Source organism: Myotis nattereri (genome assembly GCF_964212035.1).
Source record: "Myotis nattereri genome assembly, chromosome: 12".
NCBI lineage: Eukaryota > Metazoa > Chordata > Mammalia > Chiroptera > Vespertilionidae > Myotis > Myotis nattereri.
The window spans coordinates 53,331,136-53,355,745 of record NC_138087.1 but is presented as its reverse complement, the minus strand read 5'-3'; the positions used below and the strand labels follow the sequence as shown (position 1 = coordinate 53,355,745).

General features: G+C 55.2%; 2 protein-coding genes across 2 annotated transcripts in view; one reads left to right on the top strand and one right to left on the bottom strand.

Moving 5' to 3' along the window:
- Nucleotides 1–2,579: 2,579 nt before the first annotated feature.
- On the top strand, nt 2,580–3,109 carry ENHO (energy homeostasis associated). The gene has a single exon (XM_081104061.1). It carries the CDS (start codon nt 2,729–2,731, stop codon nt 2,957–2,959), a length of 231 nt encoding a protein of 76 aa, XP_080960187.1. The 5' UTR covers nt 2,580–2,728; the 3' UTR covers nt 2,960–3,109.
- Nucleotides 3,110–3,434: 325 nt separating this feature from the next.
- Nucleotides 3,435–24,610, bottom strand: part of DNAI1 (dynein axonemal intermediate chain 1) — a 56,301-nt gene continuing 35,125 nt past the window's right edge. Inside the window, exons 11-20 of the mRNA XM_081104060.1 lie at nt 22,981–23,098; nt 22,657–22,700; nt 16,487–16,734; nt 11,558–11,647; nt 11,333–11,420; nt 10,624–10,703; nt 9,311–9,459; nt 9,090–9,189; nt 6,697–6,882; nt 3,435–3,732 (exon numbers count right to left, since the gene is read on the bottom strand). Coding sequence (XP_080960186.1) covers nt 3,634–3,732; nt 6,697–6,882; nt 9,090–9,189; nt 9,311–9,459; nt 10,624–10,703; nt 11,333–11,420; nt 11,558–11,647; nt 16,487–16,734; nt 22,657–22,700; nt 22,981–23,098 — 1,202 coding nt within the window. The 3' untranslated portion in view covers nt 3,435–3,633. The remainder of the gene's footprint in view (nt 3,733–6,696; nt 6,883–9,089; nt 9,190–9,310; nt 9,460–10,623; nt 10,704–11,332; nt 11,421–11,557; nt 11,648–16,486; nt 16,735–22,656; nt 22,701–22,980; nt 23,099–24,610) is intronic.

Below are 24,610 nucleotides of genomic sequence, written 5' to 3'. Positions count from 1 at the left end.
TCATTTTCAAGGTAGCATTTGGATTTATAGGAATCTCATGGCATTTGGGGAAGGGGTTCCTTAGCCATGTAGTCCTTGGGGTTGTGTCAGTTGGCATTTACTGAAAAGTGGTTGGTCTGGTGAATATGAATTAGTGAATTACAACCCTGATAGGAGCTATTATTACAACCGTTTTACAGACGAGGAAGCTGAGTCCAAAAGAGGTTAACAGCCCTGGCCAGATACCTGTTGGTCAGAGCATAGTCCCCATGTGCCAAGGTTGCAGGTTCCATTCCCGGTCAGGAAGCAACCAATGAATGCATTAACAAGTGGAATAACAATTCAATGTGTTTCTCTCTCTCTCTCTCTCTCCCTCCCTCCTTCCTCTTTCTAAAATTATCATTATTTTTAAAAGGTTAATAACTTGTCCAAAGTCACAAAGTTGGGCAAGTGGCAGAACCAGGAATCAGTGCCCCCCTGAGTCTGGCAGGCACTTGCATCTGAGCTGGATCTGAGGGCACTATCTTCACGGTAGCTCAGGGGTTTGCTCATCCATGAAGAGCACGCAGAATGGGGTGAGAAGACGGTCCAGTTCACAACACTTAGGGTTGTAGGCAGGGGAGGCAGGCATGCCTGGTAGCGCCTAAGCTGATCTCTCGCTCAGGACAGCCTCTAGGATGCAGTCATGCCCGCCCCCGCCGGCGCTGAGCCACCGCCCAGGGTACTCCATCCCTCTCTGGGCCCGGCTCCCCCACGGCAGCGCAAAGCACAGACCTCACCGGTACTGGGTGGGAATTCAGTAAATGTGTCCGAGAACTTTGGCTGGACTTGAGCTGCTCACCTCTCCTGGGCACAGACCCTCTGGAGTGGGGAAGCGGACCCCACGCCCAGGTGGGAGTGGACGTGAGGGACCATAGGGAGCCGTGGGGAGGCAGAGACCCCTACCGAACGTGGAGGGCGGTCTCCTCGGATCCGGGGCCGCAGAAGCTTTGGCCTTTTCCCGATGCTGGGCGTGGAAGGTGCAAGAAGTCCTGGCAAACCGGTGGGCCTCGCCGCCCCGCCCGCCCCCTGGGGAGAGGATGGGGGGGGCAGAATCGCCCTCGGCACCCCCTCCTTCCCGCCCCCACCGCCCCCCCACGCGCCCCCCGCCCGCACCAGGCCAGTCCCGCCCCAGCGCAGGGCCAATGGCACGTGGGCCTGGCGCCGCCAGCCAATTGAATGGCGGCAGCGGCTGGGGATGGCGGCGTCCCCCGCAGGCCGCCGGCCGCCAGCCTCCCGGGAGGCGGGGCTCTCGCGGCTTTCGCCGTCCGCCGAGCCGGGCCGAGCCCGTCCGAGCGCCGCGGAGCCCGGCCGGACCGCGTGCCCGAGTCGCCGCCGCCGCCGCCCCGCGAGCGAGCGGCCCCGCGGAGGAGGCGGCGCCCCGGGGGAGGAGGCGCCCGCTCGCCGCAGACCGCCCGCGGCAGAGGCCACCGGGTCGCGCCGCGGCGGGAGCGGCCGGCGGAGGCGGCGTGGCCGAGGGGGAGGGTCGGGGGAGGAAAACGTCGCCCCGACCCGCCTCCCCCACCGCCCGCCCGCGGGCTCTGAGCCCCGGTCGGCGCCCAGCATCTCGCTGCCCCGGACCCTGCGGCGGGCGCGCACCGGGCTCCGCTCAGGTAAGGGGGCCCCTCTCCCGCGGCCGCGGGGGCCCAGACCGGAGACCCAGAGACGGAGATCGAAAGGCAGACCCTCGCAGAGCGCGGAGGCACGGCCGGGGAGACAGACACAAAGACGCACGAGAGACGCACGGAACCACAGAGACGGACCCCGCAGAGAAGGGGAGAGAGACACGTCTGCAGGGGCAGAGGGACACACAGCCATACAGGAGACCCACACACACAGAGACAGGGAGAAAGACACCCAGAGTCTGGTGCAGAGACACACAGAGAGACAGAGACAGCCGGGAGAGAACCGAGACATGCAACAGACACTCACAGATGAGCACACAGACACACACAGATAGAGGTGGGTCTGCAGAGGCCGAGACACAGACACACACACCTGACCTCAGAGACAGCCCCACACAGAGGTCACACCTCGGCGCACAGCCGTGGATGCACAGACCCACGCACGCCTGCCAGGGCCTCCACCAAGTTCCCTCTGTGTGAGCCGGCGCCTCCGCAGGTCTCCTGGGCGGGCCGGCCGGCTGGCTGGGGTCCGGGGAGTGGGGAGGTGGCTAGGCCCCACTGAAGCTGGTCACCATCCCCATCCTCCCAGGCCTGGGCTACCTGGGCACACCCACTCACCCAGTGCTTTAGAGGGTCGGTCGCTGGGTGGGCAGGGCCGGAACATGCCCACCTGTTCTAAGGGGAATGATACAGGCTGCTGCTCCAGCTGCCCCCTGCGGCTACACCCCCCACTCCAGGTGCCCAGAGCCAGGCCTGAGCATGGGGTATCGGCTCTGTGGAGTACTGGGGCCTACTGGGACCCAGTCCTCTGCCAGGGAGCTGGAGATGTGGGAGGGGGCTCTTTTGTCTCCTCTCTTAGGCATCACCCTGTCCCTTCTCACCACCCTTTCTTTTACTCTGCACCCCCCACAGGCTCGGGACTGTAGGTGGACATCTCTACTGCCCAGGAATCACTCAGAGTGTGGACAGGACAGCCTCCCCAGAAGACCGGCTCTACCAGAGTCCCACCTCGGCATGGACCTTGCCATTGAGTCAACCCCGCTTCTGGCTCCGCTGTCTGTGCTGGTCTGAGGGTGCTGCCCATCATGGGGGCAGCCATATCCCAGGGCGCCCTCATCGCCATCGTCTGCAACGGCCTGGTAGGCTTCTTGCTACTGCTCCTCTGGGTCATTCTCTGCTGGGCCTGCCACTCCCGCTCTGCCGACATCGACTCGCTCTCTGAATCCAGTCCCAACTCCAGCCCTGGTCCCTGCCCCGAGAAGGCACCCCCGCCCCAGAAACCCAGCCATGAAGGCAGCTACCTACTGCAGCCCTGAAGGCCCCTGGCCTAGCCTGGAGTCTGGGACCTAAGTCCACCTCACCCAGAGCCTGGAATCAGGATCCCAGGATCCAGCCAGCCTGGGGTCCAGAACTCAGAGTCCAGCCTGTCCGGAGCTGGACCTAGCAACCCAGAGTCTAGCCAGCCTGGCTCTAAGAGGGGCTCTGGTGGCTGTGGGTAAACAGGCCCAGGGTGGGGGTTCATGAGTTGGTGCTAGGGCCTGGGCCATCTGGACTCTGCTCCATCTCAAGGGCCAGGGGCTGGGTCCACTCTCTCCTTAGGCCTAGCGCCTCTAGGACCTCTCAGTTGGGAAAGCAAACTGGAATCCTTGGCAATAATGGGAGGGCGTCCAGGCTGGGCCCCTCCTCTGGTCCTCCCACTGTTTGCTGGATAATAAACGGAACCATGGTTCTACCCTGAGATTTTTCTCCTCTTCCTGAGGGCCCTGCAGTAGCAAAATTAAAGGTGGGGGTGGGTTTCCAGACAGGTTTATTTGTGCAAAGTAGGAGTGGATATTGGTGATTGAGGGCCAAGTGATGGGATGAGGTGCTGGGACCAGGGCTGAAGTGGGGACCCGATCCGGGGTGGGGTCACATATTAGGAGCCAAGGCTGGACTTTGGTACCAGGGTCAGGGGCTACAAGCACTGGGTTCAAGAAATAGGACAGGGACCTCAGGTTTTGGGTTTCACTTCCCTCACCAGGTTCAGCAATTTGTCCAATTTTGCGATCTCCACAGCTGGACCCTTCTGCACTTCCTGCCCTTTCTTTTCCTGGAGAGAAGGGAAGTACATGGGGAGGAACGGTGAGGGATGGGCCACCTCTGTCTGGTCCTAGCAGTGCCTTGCCCCTCCCCTGCCCAGTTAGGTTCCAGATCCTGCCTTCCCCACCCCTACCTGATCCCCACCCCTACCTGATCCTTCCCCAACTCAAGATAGGTGACACAATGGCCGGCTGAGGCATGCAAGAAGCATCCAGATCTGGCTCTGAGCCTCACCTGGACATAGGGTCTCAATGTCGGGGGCAGTGGGGGAGGGTGTCCACCCACTGGCCCTCAGGGGAACAAGCCCTTAAGCCAGGGGGAGCTGAAAACCTGGGAAGAGGTAGAGCTTCTGACCCTTGGGACCACCCTTCCCATAGGAAGGTCCCTGACTGAGTTCTGACAAGGAGCTAAGCGGTGTGTGTTTTTGAGGGAGAGGGGTGTGAGAAAACCACAGGCACCCTTCACCTAGTACCCTAAGCCAATGCTTTAGGTCAGGTTCGGAGTGGGGTGCTATTTGGAGCCAGGCCTGCTGTGTTAGACATACCCAGGATCGGGGGAAGGGGTCAGGAGACCCAGGAGGGCAGTTGGGATATGCCATATTGAATCTAGATGTCCTTCCGCTGCAACTGTTCCCCAGAGAAGCAGACCCGGGCTTATGACCCCTCGCCCCTCCTACAGAGCACTCTAATGCTTTCGCTGGTAAGCTGAGCCCCGAGAAAAGAGTGGGACACTGGGGTGTGTGTCACTCACAGGCCTCGAGAGGTCCTTGGCAGACCAGCACCAGTCCTGTCCTCCTTTCTGTCCAGAAAGTGGGGTGTGGGCTAGGCTGGGGCTGCCACTTCCTGCCTTCCCTCTGCTCCAAGCCCCTGCCCTCAGCCACCTGTGCTCACTGGCACCTGCCCCGGCCTTGCCTGCTGAGAGCCCGCCTGGATCTGGCCTGGGCTGTGAGGTGGGAGAGAGTGCAAGGCCAGCAGCCCCCTTCCTGGCCCCATCCTGGCTGCTGACACCATTTGGAGCTCTGATTTCCTCCTGGTGTGACCCCTGCACCTGTTCCCAAACCTGTCTCCCCTCCCCTGGCGGGCCCCTGCCTTTGGTACGACCCAGCTTACCTCTGTACTCTCAAGGCAGAGGACAAAGATGTCTTTCTCTCTCCTTCCCACACTCCCAAATTAAGTTCATGTTCTCTTCTTGGCCTCATCCCATCCCCTGGGAGGTAGGGGACCTGGCTTTAGTTCCAGCTTTGTCATTAACCCCCTGTATGACTTGGGCAAGTCCCTTGCCTTTCTAAACTTCAATTTCCCACCTATATACACAGTAGTTAGGGCAAGGTGGTCCTTGGCCTTTGACACGCTTCCCATGGGAAGCTCCCTGGGCCAGGAGTTGGGCCTGTGTGGCCAGTCCTGCTTGGGAAGGGCAGGGGGCTGCAGCCCCAGAGGAGAGTCAGGAACGATGACCAGGATACTTCTGTCTGCACCAATCACTTGGCTGCTGATAGGATGGCCATTTCACAGGAACCTCCAGTCCACCCAAGTATCAGCTCTCAGTTGGCACATACTCAGGTCCTCTAATCCCAAAGTGCACATGTTCTCAGGTCACCAGATACACAGAACCCAGCTCTCCCAGGCATGATGCCCTTGCTCTGAGAGGAGTTGGATCTGACTGGGAGATCCTGGCCTCTCTGGGTCAGAGTGGGCAGAGCAGGTCCCACCCAATCTACCACCCTCATCGCCTGAGGGCTGTCCCCCACCCCAAGAGATGACCATCATCTCTCTCACAGGCTGTCCAGCTCTGCCAGCTCAAGCCTGGGTCTCTCTCCTCACTAAATTAAGAGCAGATTTTATCTGTTCCACTAATTGTGCTGCCTCCTTCCCCCTCCTTGAGGCCAACTAGCTTGGGCTCAGCAGAGAACTTGGCCACACCCGACCACCCCACCCCCAGCCCCAGCCCACCACAGCCTCTGGGCCACAGCTGCAGGCGCTTAGCAGCCTTCTGAGTATTTATAGCCAAGTCCAGCCCCTCCCCCAGCTGGCTACAATTACAGGCCTGGCCAAACTTCCAGCCCTTGCCTCCCTGGCCTTGGAAGGGAAGAGAACAGGCCAGCACCAGAGGGATGGCGCAGTGGCCTCTGCCTTGGTAGGGGTGCAGAGGGGCCGGTGTCAGTTGTTAAAAATGACAGGCCCCTGCCCTCGCCTCAGACTGCAGTAAATGCCTCAAATTGCAACTACAAAGTATAGTCATCAGGGCAGCTTGGCCCAGCCCTGGCTCACCTCTGATCCTGGCCCAGAAAACACGTTCCATTTCCTCTCTTAGCAACCAAGTGGGCAGGACTGAACGAGCTTTGGTTTTTAAGTTGGGCCCTTGGGCTCTGGATTCTACGCCTGGGTTCTTCAGTCTGAATCTGGACTTTTGAGATCTACCGTTGACTTGGAGATCAGGGCTCTGGGCAGCGTGGCTTGTATTTGGGGCCCTTGGGCTCTGAGGAGGGTCTCCAGGTCATTAGACATCTCGGAAAAGAACCAGCACTCAAAAGGAGGACTGTCTGGCTGCTGACCTAGTTCTCCTCCTCATGGCTCATTTCCTTCTTCCCTGTGTGGTCCCACAGTTCCCAGCACAGGGACCGCTGGAGCTGAAGCCTGCGTAAGCCCAGCCAATGACTAAGCCCCAAGCACCCTGGTCTACACCAGATAAGCCAGTGGTGCCCATGTGCTTCCTCCAGGCTTCAGACCCATATGGTCACCTACTCACTGGATATGCACCTGGGGGCCCCGCAGGAAACTCAAGTTCAGCATGTCCAGTCATTGTCTCCCCACAAACCTGTTTCTCTTATGCTCCTCATTTGGGCCGTGGCATCACCCTTACCCTGGGTCTCTCAAGCCACAAACCTGGGGGTCACCCCCTGGCTCCTCCCATTTCTCCCATTCCCCCACTGCCCTGGAGACTATTTCCTTTGGTAGCCCACACTTCCCAAGCATACCTTTGGCATCTTGCGCAGGTTGGGTGAGAGTTTGAGGCAGGTGACGTGCCCACGGTCATCGCCCACAATGATGATGGGGTGGACGGGATTGAACTGAACGTGGGTGATCTTGTTCTTCTTTTTGGCCACCACGGGCTGATTGCAGATGGCCTCGTACTTGTTGATGGATAAGTCAAACACGTGGGTCTGTGGAGAGGTGGGTGTCAGCACACTTGGGGCTAATGGGGCTGCAGGGGCTAATGGGCCTGTGTGGCCAATCCTGCTTGGAGAGGGGAGGGAGGCCACCCCTGGCCTTTCTGGGGAAACAGGATAGAAGCCTAGCACACTGGAGCTAGAAGCTATAGAGAGGGGATTTGTGTCTCTATTTATGTTTTTTCCTGTGGTTGAGGAAGTGGAAATAAAAAGTTTAGGAGAAAATGTAAGTCTATGCAGAATTAACAATAACAGCAGCTACCATTTATTGAACACTTACTATGTACTAGACTCTGGGTAAGCATGGTACATGGTTTGTATTATCTAATAATCCTCACAGCCACTCTGTAAGGCAGATTCTGATATCTCCATTTTATAAATGAGTGGATAGAGGCTCTTAAGGCTAACTTGCTAGTAAGTAGCAGAGTCAGGGTTCATACCAGTTAACATATGTAGGTATTCAGATAGTGCTTGTCAGGTAAGTGCTCAACAAATGTTTGCTCTTGTGTTTTCCAGGCCCTATGTCCAAACCATTAGCACCTTTTGCCTGGACAGCTGTGTCAGTGTCCTGACGGGACTCCCTGCTTGCACTCTTGCCCTCCTGCTACCATCCCCTCCTCCCTGCAGCTGCCAGGCTTGCCTTTATAAACAATCTAAAATCCTCCAATAGTCTCCCTTGGCACCATACATAACATCCAGATTCCTTACTCGAGATTCTCCATGCTCATCTCATGCTCTTTCCCCTTTGTTCCCGAGACCCCAGCCACACTTGCCTGCCTATTCCTTAAACCCCTCAAACTCATTCTCACCTCAGGGCATTTGCACTAGCTCTTCCCACGCGTGGAATACGCTGCTCCTCCCTTCCCGCATCTGCATGGCTGGCGCTTTCTTGTTATTCACCTCTCAGCTTGAGTATCACCTCGTGGGAGAAGCTTTCCCCGACCACTCTATTTAAGAGACCACCCTGTCCTTTCCTTTTGCATCACTCTCTTTCGAAAACGTAACGGCTTTATTGAGATATAATTCACCCATTTAAAGTACAGAATTCTTGGTTTTTAGTATATTCAGTTATGCAACCATCACCACAACCAATGTTAGAACGTATTCATCACCCCAGAAGGAACCCTTGTGCCCATTAGCAGTCATTCCCCATTTTCTCCCATCACCACCCCAGCCCTAGGCTACCACAAATCTACTTCCTGTCTCTATAGATTTGCCTATTTAGACAAATATAAATAAAATCATATAATGTGTGGTCTTTCGTGACTGGATTCTTACATTAAGCATATTTCTAAGGTTCACCCAATGTTGTAGCCTGTCTTGCTATTGCTGAATAATCATCCTTTTGGATATACATTTTGTTTATCCAGTCATCGCTGATGGACATCTGGGTTCTTTCCACCTTTGACCATTAGGAATAATGCTGCTGTGAACATCTGCATGCACATCATCCTCTTTAATTTCTGCCTAGCACTTAGGGCCATGGGAGTTCAGTGTTGCTTTTTGTCTCTTTCCTTTTTTAGAATATATGCTCCCTGAGAGCAGGGACCTGATTCAGCAGGCCCTGGCCTGGAGTGGGACGACAGGTTGACGCTTGGTAAACGTCTGGTCGGCAAACAGATGACCGACAGACTGCAACAGGATGCCTGAATCACTATGTTCTTTCCTTGGGCGGGTGCCTCTCAGTTTCATTCCACAGGAGAATGGGCTTGCATCTCAGAATTTTCTTACACAATATTTTTTTGCTGAGCTCTTACCAGTTCTCATGTTGAACTCCCATCTCCCCTTCTCAGACCCAACTTGCACACTTTCAGGGATGGGGACTTACCACCTTTTAGACACTATTTTAATCACAGGTCAACTCTGACTCAAGTTTTTCCTTACGCCAAGCTGGTACTTGCCATCTGTAGCTCCCACCCAGGGGCCCCAGAGAAGATAACTGCTCCTCATGGCATCGCAGTCCCCAGAGTGCTCTCGCCTTCAGGATGAACAGACGCATTTCCTGCTCGAGGCCTCGGGGGATGAAGTTTCCCTTCCGACAGGGCCCTGGGTAGCCTGGCCCTTGAGAATACACAGACAGTCCTTCCATCCCGTCTTCCCGACCTGGGCTGGGCACAGAGTGTGCTCCCGGGAGGAAAGGCACAGGATACTTCATCCGGTCTCCAGGCGCGGCTCAGCAAGGTCGGAAAGACGACACTCACCTTCCCATTGGTGCTGACTGCTGCAAACACAGTAGAAGAGTATGGTGCCCAGGCCACATCACCCACGGCTGAATTTAGGTCATAGATGAACATTGGGGTCCTGCAGTGGTGGAGGGGTGGAAAGTCCATGACACAGAAGGTTCCCAGTGCCGGAACCCATAGGCCCCAGCCTGCCCAGGGTGGAGCCTGAGGACGAGCAGGGCCAGGGGCAGGCCCCTCACTTGACGGTGTGGTCCCAGATCTTCACTGTCCAGTCGGAGCTGCAGGATATGAAGACCTTGCTGTGGTATGGGTTCCAGGACACAGCATCCACTGCCATGTTGTGGGCATCATAGGTATCCAGGAACTGGCTGGAGTAGGATTTAGAGCACTGGGGGTTGAGTAAGGAAGGGGTCAGGGGTCAGGTATGAAAGAGAGGTCAGCAGCCATACTTCCTTAGGGTCCCTGAAACTCCTCTCCTGTCCTTACCCCACATCACTGTCATAGAGAAGCTGGGGCTAAGCCCTAGCTGCTCTTCTCACCCACAACACATCCCAGAGAAAGAAGGGGCCTGGGGGTTGGGGGCAGGGGGTGGGGGCTGAGGGAGAGCCTTCCTGGAGGGTGTGGGAAAGTGCTGTAGTCTGCCCAGCAGATTCCAGGCCAGGTGGAAAAAAGGCCTTTTTCTCTGAGCCAAGGCAGAGTAGGTCTGGGGGTCCTGTGTCCAGGCGAAGGCCTGTGGACAGACAGAGCCCTGGGTTCATCCGCAGCCCACAGACAGAATCCTTGCAACAGTGACAAACCTCCCACCTTGCCCAGGTAAGAGCAGGTGCAGAGACAGAAATCCCAATTTTGTGATTTCCTATTCCGTTTCTTGCCCTGACCCTCCCTCCTGGACTTGGTGACTGACTAGTCATTCCCTTCTGAGCTGCCGCTGGGAGGGGTGGAGAGGGGGTGGGAACCTCTTTTGCATTCAGACCAACTCTGGCTGGGCCTCAGGGACTCCTGGGAGGCTGCCTGTAATTAACATTCTGGTCTCTAAGCCTAAGAAAAGCTTGCAGTAGAGCTATTTCTGGATGGATGGAGAGGTTCAAAGGATGTTCACCTACTAACACAGACCTTGTGGAAACTGGCCGTGAAGTTTCATCCTGCCGACTGGGACGCACCCGATATTCAGAGATAAATTTTCTCGTTACTTGGCCTTCAAAGCTCAGCTCAAGTTCAGATCTATGCCAGGAAATCTTCCCAGAATGTTCCTACTCCCACTCCCACCTCTATCCCTCCAGGAAGGGTGGGCGGGCCCTGAGGGAAAGACGCTGAGCTGGGCTACAGTCACCCTCTAGGACCTAGAGTCTAGGTTCTTCCTCCCCTTTCCTGCAGCCAGTCCTTCCTGCCACCCAATCAGCTCAAGAAATACATTCTCGTCCCCCAAGAAGCCTCTAGAACTGATGGGCACTAAGATCTGTCAGAACAGGGCCTGTTGAGAATGCTCAGCTCCTGGAGCATTCAGGCTTAAGCCACCCTGGAAGGAGCTGGCACAGGGACCAGAATGCCTCACCTTGTAGATTTTTCCCTCCTCTGTGCCCACTAGGAACATGTAGTCGATCTCTCTGTGGAAGTCAAAAGCGGTGCCACAGCCTTGGGAGAAGAGGAGCGACTTTAGCCGGGGCCCGGGCAGGAGGCTCCCAGCACCTCCCTCCCACAGCAGGCTCCCAGGACAGCCTGAGCCAGCGCCTGTGAGGCTGTGGCCAGCACGGCAAACAGAAACCGGCCCTCTGGCCTGCTGCTGGTCCCAGGCAGTTGGGACTCCGCAAACGGCCAGGGTTTCTGCAGACAGGAATGGGGCCTGGGTAAACAAGGCAGGGATTGAGTTTAACAGGGTCAGGGTCAGGGTAAACAGGGACAGGGTCTGCAAACAAGGACGTTGTCTGTGCAAACAGGGATGTAGTCTGCATAAACAGGGTGGGGATTGAGTAAACAGAGACAGAATCTGGGAAAACAGGGGCCTGATCTGCATAAACAGGGTTGGATCTGCATAACAGCACCTGATCTGCATAAACAGGACCAGGGGCTGCAAGCAGGGATGGGACCTGCATGAACAGGACGGTCTGCAAACAGCCCAGGCCAGGCTTTCCCGTTACCTCCAGTCCTACCTCCAGCACAAGTGGAGGAGGGAGTACTCAGTACTGGGGAGGGCCCCGACCACTGACCAGCATGGGCGTGAGTGCTGTGGCCAGGCCTGGATGTGAGTGAGCTGAGGCTCCTACCCACTGTGTATAGCTGTAGCCCCTCTGGGCCTTCCAGGGTGCTGCCCTCCACCTTCAGCTTGATGACATCTGTGTGAACCAGCTCACTCTGCAGTCACAGAGCGGATGGGGAGGGCACATGGACAGGAATGGATCAGCAGGGTTGGGGGGTATCCCTTTTTCAATCAGCTCCCCCACCCCCACTCCCCATCCACCCCCGCGTTACCCCTTCTGGGAAACAGGCACCTTCACGAGCGTCCAAGACACGATCCTGCCATCAGATGACACAGAGAAGAAGTTAAGGTTGTGGTCCATGTCGTCCTTCTGCCACTTGACCTGAAACATCCGGACTGTGAGCCCTGGGACTCCGAGTGAGTGTTGTGTTAGGCCTGTGAGCTGAGCAGGGCTCCCTCAAGAACGTGTCTGAGCTTCAGAAGCAAGTTCTGGAAGCCCATTTCCCAGCGCCCCGTGATTGGCCCAGCGCCCCACAATTGGCCCACCCTCCCTCCTACCCATCCCTGCCTCTCTTATCCCTCTTGCCCTGACTATCCTGGGGCAACAGTGCCAAGTGGGGGCACTGGCTTGTCGGTGGAGGTGCCGGATTCCTCCCTGGGTTGGTTCAACCTCCTCCCGCAGACAGGGCCGGAAAGGACAGGGCCCACCACCAGTTTCTTCATTTATGAAACAGGAACCGTAACCGCACAGGTTTGTTGTGAGGAAACGTGAGGTAATAAATGTGAAGCCCTTAGGTCAGAACATGGCATATATTAAGTGTTTGACAAATGTTAGCTGATGTCCTCATTATCATTATCATCCTAGGAATTGGGGTGCAAATGTTCTGCAGCTGGCTTTCCCCGTGTGCCCCCTCCCCGATCTCCTCTTCCAGGCTCAGCCTTTCTCTAGGCAGTCTTTCCTGTCTTCTCACCTTCACTTCACCACTCGCTCCTGCTCCCAGAATCTTTCTCTCAAAGCTCAATTTGAGCTGCATTTCTCCATCTGCAAATTGGGGTTAATAATCCTGCCCCACCCATCTTCTCAGGGCCAGAAGCAAACATATGGGAAAGTGTTTTGGAGACAGAGCTGTTGTCTTATGAAGATGACACGCTTGAGGCTCAAGTTTCTGTTGCCAGATGTGGAGGCTGGGCTAAGCCATGTCCCAGAGGGCTGGGGAGGGGCCGGGTGCCTGGAGCTTTCCATCCTCCTGCTCCCTCCAGACCTCCCATGCCGGGACCATGGTCCCTTCCCTTGTCTCAAGCAGAGGCCCAGTGAGGGAGGGCAGGAACCCAGTGCCATGCTTGTAACCACAGCTGTCACCATGACTGTGGAGGGGCACTGACAGGGAGAAGGAAGGGACTGCGCCTCCACAGCCACTACCCAGGCCTGCCTGATCGGAGCTGCAGAAGGGCAGCCCTCTTTTGCGCTTTCACTGGGGGGGTTGGGAGTGGGGGCCTAGAACACCACAGAGCCTGTGAGACACAAGTCAGAGCTAGCCCTGACACTGAGACAACTTCCCCTCTGTGTAAAGGTAGTCCCTTTAAAGAGGGGAGGGGATGGGGGTGTCAAAGGCCAGGCTGTAATAGGCGCTAGGGAGCTGCAAAAGGAAGTGTTTAATGAGCAGCCGCCAGCATGCATGGAAATTGTATTTCACACCCCACTTAGCAGCCTGATGCCCAATGAGGGGTGGTGTGTGCATTTGCCAGTGAGTGTGTATGTGTGTAAGTGTGTGCAAGTCACACACATACTCCTGGGGTAGAGGTGGGAGGGTAGGAATAAAGTGTGGGGGGGTACAGGTAGTAAGTGGGGTTAAGGGAGTGGATGAGTCCAGCCAGCGTGGCTCAGTGGTTGAGCATCGACCTATGAACCAGGAGGTCACAGTTCTATTCCCGGTCAGGGAACATGCCTGTGTTTCGGGCTCGATCCAGTGGTGGGGAGGGGGGGGGGGAGGCTGGGGGAGAAGGGAGTGCTGGAGGCAGCCAATCAATGATTCTCTCTCATCATTGATGTTTCTATCTCTCTCTCCCTCTCCCTTCCTCTCTGAAATCAACAAAAATGTATTTAAAAAAGAAAGAGAGAGAATGAATGAATGCCCAGCAAGCAGGTGGTAGGGAGGAGATGGAGGCTGCTTACCAGCTTCTTTCTCTTCTGCCTTATCTGGTTAGGGCAGGCCTGCTTGACCCCAATTTGTGCTCATTTATCCTTCTTACCAACTTCCCCGGTGTTGTACAGATCACACACACACACACCCTGAGCAAAGTGTGGCTAGTCGAGGCCTCACAGTGGGGCATGAGCAGGGCTGGGCTACTCAGGCGGGCTCCCTGGGGAAGTAGTCTGTGTCATGAGACAGGAACCCAGTCCTCTGTGAATGGACAGTTTTCTTCCTGGCTCTAAAACCTTCCATGGCTCCCTGCTGCCAACAGAACAAAGTCCATCTGCCCCAGCCTGGCATTTGAGATCCAAAATAACCTCCTTAGTATCCCTGAGACACAGTCCCTTTGAGAAAGACCTAAGGTTTGATGTCTCTTCTATCTCACTCACCAGCCTGGCTCTCCTTCAAGCTCCAGGCTATATGGCCAACTGGCTGCAGGACCCCTCCTCCGGCACCTTGTATTAACCTCTGGCCAAACCTGTTCCTCTTCTGCATTTCCCACTTCTACAGATGCCTGGGCTCCCCAAACCGAGTCCTGGGCACCACAAATCAGAGCTCCAGGCAGCATCACCAATTCTTCCCTTTCTCATATGAAATCAGTTGTTTCCTTCTATTGCTTTTACTGCTTCTCATTTCTCTCTGCATTGCCTCTGTCCTAGCTCGGGCTTCAGGATTTCTCATGCTACAGCCAGAGGAAAGCTCCCAGACACAAACATAACTGCATTACTCCTCTGCCCAAAACCCTCTGACGGCTGGGCAGTGACTTTCAAACTATGCTGGGGGAAATCTCAGGAGTCTGGGGAAAGCACCTCAGGGGACAGGGAGTGATAACAAGGGGCCCTCAAACAAGTAGGACCCTGATCCTACCAGCAGCTCCACTCCCATCTTTTTAACATGTTGGGCTTCCATACAAACACTTCATTTGCAACCACCAACCTACAAATTCCAAGCTTCTGACCTGCTAGAGAAGCACACTCGTGAATGGGTACCTGTGCTTGTCCAGGTCCTGCTCCCCGTCCCTCTCTCCCGCACGTGTGTCAAATGATGTGCTGTCCGGCAGGCCACTCTGCTTGATGCCCTGTGTCATTGCACCTGTGACCCCTTTGTATCCTTCTTCATCTCACTACTACTTTCTCATCCCTCACAATTCAGCTCAGGTGTTGCTTCCTCTAGAAAGACCTCCCTGGCTCTCCCTGCCCTGCTCCCCATCCCGGACAATCTGAGTGCCCCTCCTCAGGGCCCCCATGAGCCCTGTGTACCCACAGCATACACCCTGTCCTGCTCAGCCTGTGGCTGTGGTTATCTGCCCACTAGGAACTCTAGAGAACAAGCCCTTAAGCATCCTCAGCTCCCAGAGGAGCAAGCAGAGAGGAGTTACCAAATGGATGAATGAGGAAGAGGGGGGGGGGGGGGTGGGAAATGAGGGAAAGAAGGAAGCAGGAAGTGAGTAAACTAGTGAGAGACAGGCAGGCCCCTCCCATGTCCCAAGCCATGATTCCAGCCAAGAACTCTGAGTCTTCAGTTTTGCAAAGGCAGCAGCCCTGTTTTCCTGACAGGATGGTGGGAGAGCTGAAGGCCACCCTCTCCAGATGGGTTCCAGTCTCCCTGGCATCTGCCCAGTGAGAGGGAGAGTGTGGCTTCTGCATGCCCCATTTCTTTCCCCAACCTGCTATTTGATTTAGAGAACATAGCAGAGTGGGAGCAGGGTGGTTGGCCTTGGCCCCTGGCCTTCTCCTGGGCTTGAAGAGGGTGGTCAGGCCAACCAGAGATGCTCCATGCTTAGCCCTGGACTATCTGAGAGCATAAAAACCCTGCAGACATCTCTGGATGGAGACAATTGTTTCCCTCCCTCTGCCCCTGCTCCGGGTGAAGGATGAAGCTGAAAGAGCACCATGCCCCGTGCCTGGACAGTCCTCCCTCCGCTCAGGCCTGAGAGCTGAGAGCCAGTACCTGGAGCAGGTAGGTGTCCACAGGACTCAGGGAGCTCAGGGCCAGAAGAGGTAGGGGCGCAGAGCCTGACTGCAGACTGTCAGGGCAGGGGGCAGAAGAACATGAGAAGACAGAGTCCCAGTACTGTCTGATGAGCCCAGAGGCCTTGGGCAACTGGAGGCAAAAATCTATCCCTAGATTCTCCCAGACCTGCCCATGAGGTCAGGGTACACAGCCTCAGAAGGAAGGGGACCTTTGGAAAACAGTAGGAAGGGCCTGTAAAGCCAGAGCCATGAGAGCGAAACCATGAAATGAAATCCACTCCCAGAGTAATAAGATGGGAGACAGGGTGAAATCTAGACCCCATGTCTGGGTAACAGTCCCATTCTATGTCTGTCTGGAGAAGTGGGGAGCTACAGAGAAGCCTCAGGGTCAGACCTTGCCTACCAGGCCTTATGGTCCCACTCAGAGGGTGGGAATGGGCAGCACCCACCCCTGTCTGGGAATTCCCCCAAATCTAGCCCAGATGGCAGGGGAGAGCCTTGTGGGGAGTGGAGGAACCCCACAGACAGGGAGCTGGAGCCCTTGACCCAGCAGAGGCCTGTCAGGCCCTGGAGGCTTCTAGCCACAGGCTCTGGTCACTAATCCCCATACCTAAGAGAACCTTAGCAGACAGATGGGCCCTTTTCTCTTTAAATCCTCACCCGAGGATATTTTTTCCATTGATTTCTAGAGAGTGAAAGGGAGGGAAGAGAGGGAGATAGATAAACATCAGGTGAGACAGACATATCGATTGGTTGCCTCCCACACTTGCCCCTATCAGGAACCTGCAACCATGACCGGGAATCGCACCCATGACCAGGAACCTGCGCCCGTGACCGGGAGCCCATGACCCTTTCGTCCATGGGCTCTTACTGCAGACCCTCCTACCTTGTGACTCTCACTTCTGCCCTCCTCTGCCCCTTCTCACTCCCTTGGCCTCTGTTATCCCCACCCCCTTGTCTGTGGCCCCCTCCTCCCCAAAGTCCCTTCTTCAGTGGCTCCCAGGCCCACACACTACTCATCCGTACCCATGTCTCCCCTCCTGGTCTGAGGCTGACCTGCCACACGGGGTCCGTGTGCTTGCCAGACTTGGCCGAGCTGCGGAAGATGGGCTGGGAGTGGGGCTTCTTGAGGTTGTAAATGGCCACGTTGCCGTCATAGTGGCCCACCACCACCAGGTAGGGGTGGTCCATGTGCATGTCGAGACACATGATGCCGCTGTCACTGCTGAAGGCGTACTCCGGGAAGCTGGGGTTCTTCATGCTGTAGAGCAGCAGCATGCCCCGGCTCTGCTTCATGAAGTCATCTGTCCCGGGGAAGATGGGCCTCTGTGGTTGGAGCATCCAGCTGCCCTGCCAGGAAGCCCCGTGCCCCTTCCCCACCAGATGGACAAGCCTCGCCCTGCTCTGCCTCTCCAGAGAGTGGGCTTCCTCTCTGGCTCCATCTTCTCTGTCTGTGAAATGGCATCATAAGACTTGGTCTACCCTTTCTCAGGGTTCCTGGGAGGATCTAACGACCAGTAAAGGTGACCAGGTTTATCTGAGTGACTGACCGTCATTCTCTTTATTGTCCCTTTGGGGTACAGGAAAGGATGCAGCTCAAAAAATTACTACGTGAAGAATGTGTGTGGGCTTGGGAAGGAGCAGTATCTTCAGAGAGGGTTCAGATGCCTTAGGCAAGGGGCAGGCTGCTGTCCTTAGGTGCCTGCATGATGCCCCTCAGCCAAGGACAGGGGTTCAGTTTGGACTAACATGGAATTGTCTATAGAAGTCTCCAACTAGCCACCTCTGGCCATTTCCCCATCCCCCCTGGCCCCCAAATCCCCACTTGCAGCCTGAGCCCTAGCTCTGGGCATGCCCCCAGAATCAAGAAGTCCCAGACCAGCCAATTTGGCTCCCACAGGCCACTGTGCCATCCTTCTGGCCTGTGCACAGCTTTTGGTGGGCAACCATGGACCCCTCTGCAGAGCTCCTCCTCCCTGGTGGCCCCATGTCAAGGGAGAGCTTCCCACTCTTTCTTTCATTCTCTGCACACTTGGTGCCCATCCTGACAGTGCCGTCACTGAACAGAATCCTGTCCCAAGCCCTCAAGTCCAGCTCTCCTGCCACCAGCCCAGGACCCTTCCCAAGCTCAGAGGAGCCAGAGCTGGGCAGGGGGGAGGCTAGAGCCACCCTCCATCTTGGGGGCCCTGTGCTAAGGCAGCCTTGGTTGAGAAGAGGGCCCTCCCCCAAAAGGACGGAGTAAACATGGCCTGACAGGGCCCAGCAGGCTTGCTCTCTCCAGGGGCAGGGCTGCCTCCTGCTAACCCTGCTCTGCTGGATAATCTCTAAGGCCTCCCTGACTTGGTCATCAATGATTCACAGGTTTGGGAGAGGAGAGCCAACCACCTTCTAGCACCTCATCTGGCAGTTCTCAGAAAGCCATAGCCTCAGGGGAGGGATAGCTTCATTCCACTGTAGACCTCTCACTGCCCTCAGTTCCCTCTGCTCGGGCCCAGTGAGGAGCAGGGATGGATGACTTCCGGAACTGGCAATCACCAGTGGGAGCCTCAGCCCCCCCAGCTCTATCTTTGCCCAGCAAGTAACTGTTCTACATTGTTGGGGGGTCTCTCTAGAGAGTTCTGGCTGTCAGGAGAAGCCTGGGCTCCTGCTCAGGATTCAGGGAGAGCTGGACAGGCAGAGGGCATGTTGGAGCACCAGGCTAAAGCCAGGTCAGTGAGCACAGGGAAGTAGATGACAAGTTGTAAAGATAAGTATACTGAGCCAGCCTCGGACAGCAAGCCCCCTCTCCTCTCTTACGTGGCATCCCAAATGAGTCCAGTTCAGGGCTGACTCTAAAGCAGCAGCTGTTTAATGACTCCCTTTAAAGTCATACAAGGGGCCCATGGAGGGGGGCTGTGGTAGGCTGCATAATGTCCCCCAAAGATATCCATGCTCTAATCCCCAGAACCCATAAATACGTTACTTTGTGCAGTAAGAGGTTTTACAGACGTGATTAAGTTAAAGACCTTGAGATGGGAGATTACCCTGGATTATCTGGGTGGACCCAGCGTAATCACAGGGGCTCTTATAAGGGAAAGAGGGAGGCAGGAGAGTCAGAGAAGGAGATGTAACAACAGAAGCAAATGTCAGAATGATGCAATTGCTAGCTGGAAGGGAGCCACAAGCCATGGAATGTGGGCAGCCTCGAGAAGCAGGAAAAGGCAAGGAAACGGATGTTCCCCTAGAGCCTTCAATAATGAATCCCTGCCAATCCCTGATTCTTGTCCAGTGAAATCCATTTGAGACCTCTGACCTGCAGAATTGTAAGATAATAAGTTCGTGTTGTTTTAAGCCATTAGGTTTGTGGCCATTTGTTATAGCAGCAATAGGACACTAATTTTGTAGGCATTTGGGGAAGGCTGACCCAAACCCCACTTTTAAGAATCAGAAGAAGACGCCTGCATAGATGGCACCTTTTCCTGGGGTGGCTTGGAAGCTGTCCCTCCAGAAGTCAGGAGAGTGGATGCAATGATCCTCAGCACTTCCGATGACAATAATGAAATCCTCCCTCGGTTTCCTACACCCCAGCCCTGCCACCTTAGACTTCAGGAACAGAAATGCCCCTTGGATTTCGTAGCCCCCAAAGGCAGGGTACCACCCCAAGGCTGCCCCCAAGAAAGGGCATCGGTGCTAGAGGGTTCCAAACCCCCAGCATGGCCCAGAGGCCATGGTGCCAGGCTGAGCTCAGCCTCCCAGGCAGCTGGGCTTCTCCAAGCACTCTCATCCAATTAGAATTCATATTTAAACAGTGTGGGAAGTAAGAGCAAAGCCTTGGAGACAGAATACATCAAGCGGGACATTTAATTTGATTTAGGGAAAATGAGGCAAACATTTGAGAACCTAAATAACTAACCAGTAATTAAACTAACAACAGCAATGCCCTTGCACTACAACCCAGCAAGCATAGTGGCCTTTATGGACTGTATTTACAAAGAGACCTGACAGCATAATTAGTCCTGTAAATTTTACGCAGCCTGCAGCCGAGGAGTGATGGATTTTGTGTGTGGAGGATGAACAGGGAGAAATGAGGTGGATGAATTTCCATTTTCAGTAAATGAAATTAACATTGCTTAATTAGTGAAGCTGACAAATAAATGATCGGGCAAGATTTAAATCCCTACAAGTGTATCTTTGGCCTGGGCAGGCACAGGGACAGGCTGGGTGCGATGTGACTGAGTGGGAATGGGTTTAGTGCTGGGACTCAGGGCCTGGCTTTAGCTCCTTTTGATGGTGCGGCCCCCAGAGGGAGGCTGGGCTAAGGGACAGCTGGGAAGTCAGGACCACGCAGAGTTCCTAAGATCTGTTCCATCGTCCCTGCCTGACAGACCATAAGGAGTCCCCATTCCCGTGCCATGAACTGGCTAATGAGCTGGAAAGGACCCCATCAGTGCAGCAGGCTGACATAATTGCAACCCAGCTTTGCCCCTCTTCCTGGACTAGCTTCCTTTGCCCTCCAGTGTTCCTCCATCTGCTTTCACTTGCTGATGCCTCTTTCTCCCCTCTGCTTGGAACATGGAGCCTGGCCCTAGGAGGCACCCAGTCTCTGCCCTGTACACAGCCTGGCATGACCTTCACCTGGCACCCAGCAGCGCCAGAGCGGAGGCAGGTGCGGATGCTTCTGTGCTGCTGCAGGCAACCCCTTTCCCCACCAGCTTACTCCTGGCCTGGCTCCAGGCAACCTGCCCTGTCCCCAAATAGGGGCTTGGCCTCCATCCTTTCTTGGGTACATGGTTACCCTGCCAAAGTCTTATCTGGCTGGGTCAGAGAATAAATGTCTAGGAATTCCAGGCAAAAGGAGGCCTGGGCTGAGCTCCTCAGGTTCAAAGCAATTGACACACCCTAATGTTTACTCCAGTGTCTGTTCACATGAGGCAGTCTGATGGCGGAAGGCCGGCATCGGGGAGCCTCCAAAGACAGTGTGGTGGATGCTGGGGAGCCAGTTGCTCCTCACAATGACCCTGTCCAGGAACTGGGGTGCCTTTGGCCTGCCTCAGCTTTGCCCTCTTTCTTCCAGGGAAGCACCTGGGCACTCAAGAGCATGGGACTCCCAGAGGCAACCTGAGGAGTGAATGCGGGGGCCCTCCTGATGCCAGCCCAGCGTGGCTCTGCTCAGGCCTCTGCAGAGTGGTCCTAAGATATGCGGGCTCTGGAGAAGAGATGCCTGTCTGACAGCTGGTCAACAACGGTGCCAGCAGCACCGACAGCAGACGCCAGGCTGCCACCAGGCCCTGCTCTCTAAACGAGAGGCAGGGGCCGTCTGGTCCCCCTCTGCCCCCACGGCCTTCTTTCTCCTGAGGGTCCTAAAGGAACGCTGAGGGAAAGACCAAGAGACAAATCAACGATGATGGTCCTGTGCCTGTGGGTGGTCCCGCAGCTTACAGGGCACATCTGCCCCCTTTTTACAAGTGTGCCTCACAGCAGCCCTGGGTGGGAGGCCGGCAGGTGTCAGGCTCTCCCTGTCACCAGTGAGAAAACCAAGCCTCAGAGAGGCTGCTGGTTCCAGGTCAGTCCACTGGAAAGTGATCCTCCCGCAGCGGAGTGGCACCTCCCGGGCCTGTGGATGTGGCTGAAAGGACCAACAAAGGACAGAGAGGCCCTCCCTGGTGAGTGCCTGTCCAACGGAGGCTGCTGGGCCTGTCGGACTTTAGGTCATCCATTCCTGGGGGCTGGGTTACGCTTCTCCTCCAGAGGCTGCCTCCATGGACAGTCTCCACAGGACTCTGAGCAGCCGACCCTGCTTCTGGCCCTGGGTGGGAGGAGGATGGGGCTAGAGCCCAAGCAGCTTCTCCTCCCACCTGCTGGGGAGCCCCCCACACCCCCACCTCAGGCCTGGGCAGAGAGCCTGGGCTGAAAGCAGCCTCATACCCATTCACGTCCACACCCACTCCTGGGAGGGCCTGCCCAGCCCCCCAGCCCTGTTCCAGGCCCAGTAGCTGCAGCAGAGAGGGAGGAATGTGCTAGTTCCCTGCCAGAGGGGGAGGGTGCTTCCAGCTTGGCAGCAGCCCACCCGCAGGAGCAGGGACACAAAGCGGGCATTTAGGGCATCCTCAAAGGCAGCTCCAACCACGAGACTGGGAGCTGCTCCAAGAGCTCCTCCCCGAGAGGAATGACAAACACCGGCTCCTCCTTGCTCTGCCCCCCCACCCCCCAACTCCCCACCCTGGTCAAAGAATGGGCAGACAGGCGGTCCGAGGGGCAGAGACCAGGAACTTGTACGCCTGCCAGCCAACAGCAGCCTGGAGAATGGAAAGGTTTTCCTGTTCACAGAAGCTGATCCTCCCAGCTAGAGGACAAGCTGTGAGCCTGGGAAGCTGCCGCTAACACGAAGTGTGGGGCCCTCTCCTGTTGGGAAGGGGGAACGTCCAGTCCAGCAAGGAGGTAGGGGCTTCCGCAGCGACCCAGGAGCAAATTACCAAACAATTACCAGACAATGCAGTCTCCTGCCGAGGGGGGAGGGGGAGGGAGGGGCAGGAGCACCTTGGAACACAGTGGTCTCCTAAACATTGCCCCACCCCTGCCTGCTCCATGTCTGGTCAGGAACACTCCCCTCCCCCAGCTCCCCTATCCTAGCCTTCCTGTCCATCCCATCCTTCCCCAGGTCCGGTCCAGTATGCCTTCTCATGCTTCTCAAGCCCGCTTCTCCATCCCCACCCCGTGGTCATGGTTCAGATCCTGTACCAGTCTCTTAACTGGTCTCCCAAGTCCAGTGTCACACCTGCAACTCCACCTACACCAGCCGTGTCCCTGCCCTTCTCCGATTCCTTCAGGGGCTTCCCCTTGGGAGAAGGGCAGAAGCCTGTCCTCAGGACAAGAGCCAAGCCTCTGGGAATGGCTTACCAAGCCCTTTCCCCCAAGCTGACCCTGGCCCCCTCAACAGCTTCATTTCCTGCCATATCTCTTGTGCCTCCAGACCTTTGCACATGCTGGTCCCTCTGCCAAAAGTGATCTCCCCTTCTTTCTTCACTATAACAACTCCTTCAAGGCTCACTTGGCATAATTCTTCACCCGGCGGCACAAAGTGCTGGTGTGGACTGTCAGCCTTGAGACAACTGACTATGAGCCCAAGGGCAGTGACTGTATCCTAGTCATCTCTGCATCTCTCACACTTGGCAAAGAACTCTGCACTGATTAGGCACTTAGTGTTTGCCGGTTAAGTGAGCAAATAAATAAATAGCCAGATTACTTACAGGAGCCGTGCCCCACTGCAAACAGATCCTTGTACTTTGGATTCCTGCAAAAGAAATAGGAACCCATTGACCCAGGAAATGGACATGACTCTCACATGGACACAAGATTTCCCATGAACACTGGTACCTATCTACACTGCAGACATCTACTGTTGAGCTTAGAGACCTGGGCTTATCCTACAATCCCATAAGAGTCCCAATTCCATTTTTTCTCATAATGCTACATGTCACCTTCAAGATGGCTAAGCACAGCCGTGACCTGTTTAGGGCCTGGCAACAGGAGGCACTCAGGGGCTCTAGGTTTGCTGCAATGCCTACACTTACCAGGAGAGGGCGGTGACGGCCAGGCGCTTGGCTTTGTCAGTTTGGAACTTCCAGAGAGGCAGCAGCGTACCCTCCTGGTCCCGGTATTCATCAGCAGCATCCTCATAGTACTTAAAATCTTAAACATACACAAGTTGTCAGCCCTGGGACTGCCACTTTATGGCAAATCCAGGCCCACCACCTTCTATCTGTACCTCCTTGGACAAGCAATTAACCTCTGTTTTGACTGGGAATGGTAATAGTACCTATCTCAAAGGACTCGCCTGAGAATTAACAGAGTTAATATATGTAAAATGCTTAGAAAAATACCCTGTTGTTGGAGGTAAATTAGAATAAAGTGGCCAGGTCTACACAGGTAAAATCCCAGGTTTGTCCATCTTAATAGCCACGGCCAAGGCCCACTGTAGTGAAACTGCCCGATCCCTCAGGGGCTCTCTGCACTGAATTTCATCTCCTGCCCTAACTTATCCTGCCTTGCATTTCCTCTAACTTATGCAGAAGTCCCATCCATCCTTCTACTTGTCTAAACCAGAAGCCTGGGTAACCCTTGACTGACCTCTTTAATCGCTCTGATTATCTTTTAATCCATTCACTTCTCTCCAAACCCTTAGCCACTGTCCACATTCAGGCCCCAATAGCCATCACCTGGATCATCACACCGTTTTCCTACCTGGTCTCCCCGCCTCCAGTAACTCCTCCTCCAGCCCATGTTCTGCAGAGCTACCAGGGTGAGAGAACGAATAAATCACCTCACCATACACCTCCCTCAGCCCACTGAGAACTCCTCCATGGCTCCCCTGGCACAGGGACTCCTAGTCAAACCAAGGCTCCAGCCACTACTTCCATGTCATTTCTGGCCCGCTACTCACGTCTCCTCTACATATCAAATCGTGTCTAGAATGTCCTACACTTCTGTCTTCCTGGCACATTCCTACTCACTCCAGATCCAGCTCAAACTGCTCCTCTGCTGTGAGGCCTTCATGTTCTTGTTGAGAAGGTTCATTTCTGCCTCCGTTCTAGCCCTGTGCTTCTCTACTGAAACGTCTGTCACACTGTGCTGCCTCTGTTATCCTTTGCCTGTCTCCCCAGCAGACAGCTTCTAGAGAGCAGGAAGCACGCGATAATCAACTCTGGACCCACAGTGCCTCACACAGGGCCAGCCACAGAGCAAACAACCAAGGGCTGTTCACAGAATGCAATGAAATAAATCAACAGGAGCGAAGGATACTCATTCTTCTCTCCAACCAAGGGTGACCTATGAGAAAAGGAATCCTTTCACTCAACTCATGGCCCAGGCATGACACCAACCTCTTTCACAATGTCCACACCTTGAGACTGTGGGACTACATTCAAACCTCAAAAAATGTCTTAGAACAAAAAAAACATTGGCGTGGCCAGAAGCATGAGCCTCTATCACAGCAGAGATCGCTGAGCTTAGACTCTCTTTGAAAATGCCTCCTTTCAGAGAGGCTAATTGGTAACACTTCTTTGTTTTCACTTCTCCTTCATGATTACACTTTCCCAGAGGGAAAAGAGTATGCAATTAAAAAAATCAAAGTTCAGTGCATTGTGATGTCACTGTGTTCTCATAAATGAAAAGGGTTCACCAAGACCAATTTCTCCATGGATA